This window comes from Mobula hypostoma, chromosome 6, assembly GCF_963921235.1.
Source record: "Mobula hypostoma chromosome 6, sMobHyp1.1, whole genome shotgun sequence".
Classification (NCBI taxonomy): domain Eukaryota; kingdom Metazoa; phylum Chordata; class Chondrichthyes; order Myliobatiformes; family Myliobatidae; genus Mobula; species Mobula hypostoma.
In genome coordinates, this window is record NC_086102.1 from 124,451,022 (window position 1) to 124,458,525 (window position 7,504).

At 46.7% G+C, this 7,504-nt stretch overlaps 1 protein-coding gene across 1 annotated transcript in view; it reads right to left on the bottom strand.

Moving 5' to 3' along the window:
* Positions 1-716: 716 nt before the first annotated feature.
* Positions 717-7,504, bottom strand: part of LOC134348366 (neuropilin-2-like) — a 116,993-nt gene continuing 110,205 nt past the window's right edge. Inside the window, exons 16-17 of the mRNA XM_063051614.1 lie at positions 5,240-5,320; positions 717-4,172 (exon numbers count right to left, since the gene is read on the bottom strand). Coding sequence (XP_062907684.1) covers positions 3,868-4,172; positions 5,240-5,320 — 386 coding nt within the window. The 3' untranslated portion in view covers positions 717-3,867. The remainder of the gene's footprint in view (positions 4,173-5,239; positions 5,321-7,504) is intronic.

Sequence of the window (7,504 nt, forward strand, 5' to 3'; positions counted from 1 at the left end):
AAAATGCCGAATTACAGAAGGATCACATTAAGCATAATCAGTGCCGGATTATCGAAGGAACCGGATTACAGGTAGTTGGATTGGTGAAGGTCGACCTGCACCTAGGACAAGGGCAGCTAAAGCATGGGGACGGCAGCATCCGGATGCTGCCCTCCAAGCCAGACACCATCCTTACTCGGAATTGTACCCTTCACCGACATTGCATCAACAACCTGGAACTCCCTCCCAAACAGCCTAGTGGGTCTACCCACACCTGAAGGACTACAAGACAGCCACCATCACCTTTGCCAAGGCAACTAAATGCTGGCTGCCCCTACAAAGCCCTCAGCTCTTGAGCGAATTGTACAAAAGGTCCCACAGTGATGGAGACTGAATTTCCTTTAGAAATGTTGATTTATTCATTGGTATATGCCTGGTCACCAAGGCAAGCTCTTGTAGAAAATGGCGGAATGCGATTCAGAGGGAGCAGACCAGTCCTCCGCTTATTGGCTCCTCCGTCGAGGCAGCACGCACTCCCTCAGCATCTGTCCCACACCAGGCTCTGTGTATCAGTGTGTGGAAAGGGCAGGCTTGAATCCTCCATGATTTACTCAAGAGTCTAGAGTGTTTGAAGACCAATGCTGCATTAGAAAAGCTAATATGTGTAAATGTGATGGGATGTAAATACTGGAAAAGTTACTAATTTTTTGTGCAATAACATTCTGGATGTAAAAAAAACACTTGAAAGTGCAAATCTTCTCATTTCTACTTTTTTATGATGACTTATTTTATTGAGGCATTTATCATACGGAAATATCTGTTCAGTAATGTATTCAGCTTGTGAAGTAGCTGTTCCATTACAATGACTTTATTAAGACAGTATTTCAAATCTACAAGGCAAACATCGTCACAGGAGACTAGGTGACATGAGTACCTCCAACACTGAACTCCAGTCATGACTGTCCTTCCCCACCAGTCGGTACAGGGAGACCAGCTTAACGCAAATTCCTTGCCAAGGCCAAGACTCCTGGCCTGCCGGGTAGGAGCCGGCTGTGATGATCCCACCCCCACCTCCATCTGTACAGTGTCTGCTGGACTGCTGGGGAAGCACATGAACACGCACGCGACAGTCTGCACACACAAACATAAGTGTGCACTGACACATGCATGCACGCATATATACACACACATATACACACACACACTCACTCTCTCTTACACACAACTGTCATCACAGCTACGATTTATGTGCGGGCGTATAATCCAGCTTGAATATAAAAATGGCATCATAAAAAATATACACACAGTGCCACACTGGAAATGGTAGAAATACATAGCACTTACATCACAACAACACTCAATGTGGCCCAACAGATCAGTGTCATGGTTGAAATTACAACTGAGCTCTCACTTTATGTCATCTCATCCAATCCACTTCTCCCTATCCCTTTGTTCCTCATGTACATAGGACAGTCCCTAAAGGGCATTTCAACGTTTCAGCTCACCAGGGCAAACTCTTGTAGAAAATGGTGGAATGTAATTCACTGAGGGCAGGCCAGTCCTCTGTTTAGTGGCTCCTCAGACCAGTCGGAGGATACGGGACTTCTCGCTTGTTAAGCAACAAGACACCATGCCAATTCGATGACCTGCAATTTTCCATGGCTGTTCAGTCTGAACAGGTTTCATGGAGCCGGCCTCAAGGTTCAGTGAGGTCACGTGGTGGGAATGAACACTATACAGTCTATCCCATTGGAGACAGTGTGCTGGTTATGTTCATTAGTAATGGATAATAGACATGAAAGTCCACTTCAGGTATAGATTGTGCACCGTGGCTGTGTCACAGACATAACACTGTACACGCTCTCATGAATGAGCTTGTGCAAGATGGACGCTCTATAAAACAAAGTGTATTCCAGAGAAAGTGGCGTACCTCATCCCCCTGACCTTGCTGATAATGTCTGTGCACGTGAAACAGTTTGGCCAAGAATATCCTCTGACATTGTAACTTCCTCTGAATCTCCGTATAAGGAGACTGGATCTGTCCTCTGAGTTGGGGAGGTGGAGAGGGGTGCAGTCTGGGTGACTTTTTGTTCCAATCTCCCTCTGATGGGAGAGATGGCAACTTTGCAAAGGGTTTGGTACACTACACAGAGGCTGGGTTTATTCCTTGGCCTGCTGCCTACTGTTAAGCTCCCTGTTGATCACACTGAGCCAGAGGGTCATCTCCCCACAACCAGCTAGGAGGACAAAGGCAGCTGCTTCAAGTCCCTCTCTAGTACCTGCATCAACCTGACTTGGTAATAAATCACCTCACTGGTCAAAGGTCCCAGACCTTCCAAGGTAACAGCCGAGTGAGAGCACCCCCATAACTTGGGCCCAAAAGTGAAGATGGCTCACCAGCCACTTGTCAAGGGGAAGTGGGGATGAGCAACAAGTGTTCCTATTTCCACCTGCACCAAATTTGGCTTCCATATCACTGAGTGACCTCCTGGTGGCTTTCACAGATTAAGGAGTTGCCTAGGCCACTGGTAGCCAAGGAGTTGGCAGTGTCTGTGGGCCTGGACATCACAGCCTTTTTGTTGGGGGGGGAAGGGAAGGGAAGGGGGAAGGCTAGAGAAGAGGGTGAGTAGCAGAATTCCGATGAACCCTAGTGTGAAGATACGGCCAGCATCATTGCACCCAAACAAAGTACAAATCAAACATTATAACAGCAGGCTGCTGGCTCATTTGAACCTGTACAGCCAAGGACCTTTGTAAACTCCCAAAAAGCCTCATTTGAACCCAGCCTTGTAGAACTTTTACAGACCAGTCTTACAGAAGCCAACAGTTCTTCTCGCTTTTCTTGAATTGTCCTACTGGCTACCTGAGTTTGAGGCTGTTCTCTGGTGATGAATAGGGTGGCAGGGTCCATTCGTGAAGAAAGCCAGTGAATTCTGACAGCCAGCTCTGACCAGAGCCTTTCAGAATCTGTGAATTTGAACACTTTGTGGTCCAAATGTTTCTTCCCATCTCTGATCCATATGAACAAGCCCCAAATGAATTATTTGCAACCCCACCACCCCCCTGCAATCCAGCCACCATCCTCCCCTCCCAAAGCAGACAAAAACCCTATCTGGGATGTTAATGCACTGAATATTAAATAATAATAGATAAAATCCTCTGATCAGGCACTGCACAGACCTCAAGGCAGTGTCCAATAAAACACTCTTCTGTCACAGACAGGAGGGATGTCGAAACTACTTTGCCAAAGCTAATAGATCACACTTGTCTAAAGGCACTCTGCATATAGTCCACAATTTTCTTTTAAGCTGCTTAAATGGTTGAAGATGCTTCACGCCGCCAACCCCTGAAGCTGCAGACCTCGAGGGTACATTCTGGTCTGCCGGGCCTGAGGTGAAGGCCGCCTGGAACCCTCTTCCGGCTCGGACTGCCCAGCGAGGCATCGCGGGCATCGGCTGTTGGGTCGGGAACGGTGAAACAGGGAATCGAAACGTGAGAAAGTTACGTGGCACAGTAGGCCAAACCTCGCGGCCAACGTGAAAGACACAGACTTCCTTTTGCAGCACGGATCAGAATTCATCTTGCCAGTGTCTCTGCAACAGGTCCACCCTTATATCATCCCAAAGATCACAGTCAAGGCAGTAACGATGGCTCATATCCATGGGAAAATAGTCAAGTTAAGGCTCTTTAGTGCTGACCAAGTGGTAATTAAATAGACCCCACATTCAATGGGGGGGGGGGGAGTGGGAGGGGGCGGAATGTAGTGGTTCCGGGCACATCAGAATGTAAATGGTTACGATTGAAAGGCAGGTCTTTTACACACTGCACCCTCTTGTTCATGGGTTCCAAGTTATTGATGATGGAATAGTCCTTATGTCACTGGGGCGATCAGGCCTCTGAGCAGCACTTCTGTTGGTTCATCTTCACCTTGTGCTTGATCCCATCATACAGTTCGAAGTTGTAGTTCTCCAGCGTGGTCGAACTCCGGCTGGAGAGGCCAGCGTAGGAGCAGGTGCAGTACAGCAGGAGCCCGGCGCAGACTGCCCCGAGCAGGACGCCCACCGAGCTCATCACGATGATGGTGACCAGGATCGGGTCAAGGGAGTAGAGCCAGTTCTTGTCCCTCCCGGACTTTGGGGTGACTGACATCCCATTGGAGGGCAGCATCGTACTTGCGTCTCCATTGGGCCCATCTGTAATGCAGCAGAAGTAGCATCATTTTTTTTAGAGATACAGGCCCGCTTGCCCAATTCCACCCACGTCACCAACTAACCTACTAACCCCTGCGTCTTTGAAATGTGGGAGGAAACTGGAGCACCCTGAGGAAACCCACATGGTCACAGAGAGAACGCACAAACTCTTTACAGAGAGCAGTGGGAATTAAAGCTGGAACACGGGCACTGGTAATAGCATTACACTAACTGCAACTCTACCTGGATGTATACTCTCTAAATATCTTCTTGTATAGAGAAGGTGAAGAAATAGAATCACATAAATTAGGAACATGAGTAGTCTAATTAGCCCTTCCAATCCTGGCTGATCATCCAAATGTCCTTCCCTTCTCTCCTACCCCTTGATCTCTTTATCCATCAGAACTCCTCTTCTTGAATGTATTAAATACTTTGGCCTCAGCTTCCTTCTGAAGTAGCGAATTCCACGGGACCTCCATTCAGTGGGTGAAGAAATGCTCCTCGTTTCACTCTTAAATCGTCTGCCCTGTATTCTCAGGTTTTGACCCCCTGCATCTGGACTTCACCACCATACCACAGCTGGTCTATCCAGACACTTCTCATTTTTCTAAACTCTAAAAATAAGCCCAATCGTCTCAATCTCTCTTCATACACTTTTCCTGCCATCCCAGGAATCAGTCTGACCAACTTTTGCCGCTCTCCCTCCAGAGCAAAGACATCCTTCCTGTCAGTGGTGCTATACAACTGCAGTATGACATTTCCCTTCCAGTATTCATTTCCTCTTGCTACAAAGGCCAATATTTGATTTTTCCGGTCTTCCCTACTATTCAATAAGATCAATGCCACTTTCCTTAACTAACTATATATCCCTCCGTTCCCTTTGTATCTTTAAACTCCCCCCTGCGATGTGTTCAGTGACTCAGTCTCCACAGCCGTCTTCACTCGGCATCATTTTTGAGCATCGGTTATGGTTGCAGCCCAGTGATCGAACTACTCTATCACAGCATCTAATTTTATTCTTTAAATAGTCCTTGGAAAAGTGGAAATGGTGTCTCAAGATGGGATTTTACCTTTCTTGTAAATACCAGGGTCAGCTTCCTCACTGGGATCAAACAGCATCCCGTCACCGTCCACAGATATCATTTCTTTCGCTGTAACACAAAGAGCGAGGTGGAATATTATATCAGGGTTGGGCTGGGTCGTACAAACACCTCCACACAGGTAACATCTGGTGTGGCATTTATTCTAGATCAATTTGATAGTCACTGAAGGTTTATAAAAGCTGATAAATTCACAGACTGGCAGCTTAAAATGCAGCTCACTCAAATCAAATGGAAAAAAAATGTACATTTGCTGTGTTTAATACAGTCTTTTACTCCACCTCCACTCAGACTGTGGAACCTCTCTCACTGACCTAATGGATTATAGTTTCCATTCCACCTATCCACTCTGATTCCACATCTTTCAACAGCCTCATGACCATAATGAGGGCATCACCTTCCCTTATAATTCCCAACATCGAGCCCTGGAATCCATCTTCATTTTCCAAAGTGTTAAGGTGGGGTACTTGAGGGTAATTCCAAGATCAGGATGACGGTGGATTCAGATTGACAGAACCTTTCACTGTCTCGTCAACATTTCCAAGTGCTTCCTTATCCGTCTTTGGCCTTTGCTAGCAGCCCTTTTCTCTCCTCTTCCTCCATTAATACAGGATTCTCCATACATCATTTCTTAATCCATTTCATTGGTTGGCCCTAATCTCCTGGAGGCTCCACAATCACCACCACAATAATTAACATTTGGCCTCATATGCAGTTTAGTTTCATTGGCCAATGGGATACTGCCTCCTCCCCCAACTTACAAACACCTGACATGGAGCCCCCCTCACTGATTATAGTTTCCATTTCACCCTCCTACTTTGATTCTACATCTCTCACAGCCTCATGACCACAATGAGGACAACTCCTTCCCTTATAGTTCCCAACATAGGCACGGTCAAGTGTTTGGGAGACCGAAAGGAAGGGTTTGCTAGATGCTGCGGGGCTGCAGCATCTCCTGCCTTGTGGGAACTCTGTCTGCGGCTGCATTTCTGCCGTGTGAGCTGTTTGGGTTAGGAACAGTTCTCGGGAATGGAACCTGTCGCAACCTGGGAGGGGTCTGGAAGTGTTGTTACAAACAGTTCTTGGAGTGAGTACAGATCTCGGTCTATTCAGTATTCCACATTTCTCAGCCATCTGTTTTAGTGACTGCCAATATAACCAGTGCAGATTTGGGATACTGGGGCTTATATGTTGAGCTGCAGTAGAAAAGGCAAGTTTGGTGGGGGCTCTTGAGGAAAAGGGACCAATCAGTTTATGGCATGTCAAACACACATTTTACAAAGAATTGGGTAACGTAATCCCACTGTGTCCTAGGTCAAGTGAGCTTGCATGATATTTTTCTCAGACCATTGACGCTTTCCCAGAAGCTCCAGTGACTGTTAAAGTTGCAGGCTCGTTCAATGTAATCTTCTTGTTCGAAGTCCGAGGAATAACACTGGAAGCTAAAATTCATCGGCGAACTCCCGAGGGTAAAGATGTTGGAAGCAAATTTTCAGGCTGTGCATGAACAGGGTTCAGTAATCACGAATGCAGAGGCCACAGGAGGGAAGCCAGTGAAAGGAAAGAGGGAAGAAGTAACTTTGTTAAGTCTCAGATGGTCTACTGATCCCTGGGTGCAACACTTTTAAGGAGATGCCTCGGCAGAGGTATGGGGAGGATTCACAGGAGGTTTAGGCAGTGCAGGAATTCTCTCACATGGTGAATGAGACCATAAAACATAGGAGAATTAGGCTATTTGGCCCATCAAGTCTGCCCCACCATTCCATCAGGGCAGATATATTTACCTTCTCAACCCCATTCTCCTGCCATGTAACCTTCAGTGCACTTATTAATCAGGAACCTATCAACCTCTACTTTATATACACCCAATGACTTGGCCTCCACAGCCATGTGTGGCAATGAATTCCACAGATTCACCACCCTCTGGCTAAAGAAATCCCAACTGATCTCTGTTCTAAAGGGACATTCTTCTGTTCTGAGGCTATGCCATCTAGTCCTGGACTCCCCCACTACAAGAAACATGCTCTCCACCTCTATTCTTTCGAGGCCTTTCAATATTCGATAGGTTTCAATGTGATCCCTCATCATTCTTCTAAACACCAGAGCCATCAAATGCTCCTCAAATGATAACTCTTTCTGTCCTGGGATCATTCTTGTGAGCCTCCTCTGGACCCAGGCACATCCTTTCCTAGATAAGGGGCCCAGAACTGCTCACAATACTCCAAGTGCAATCTG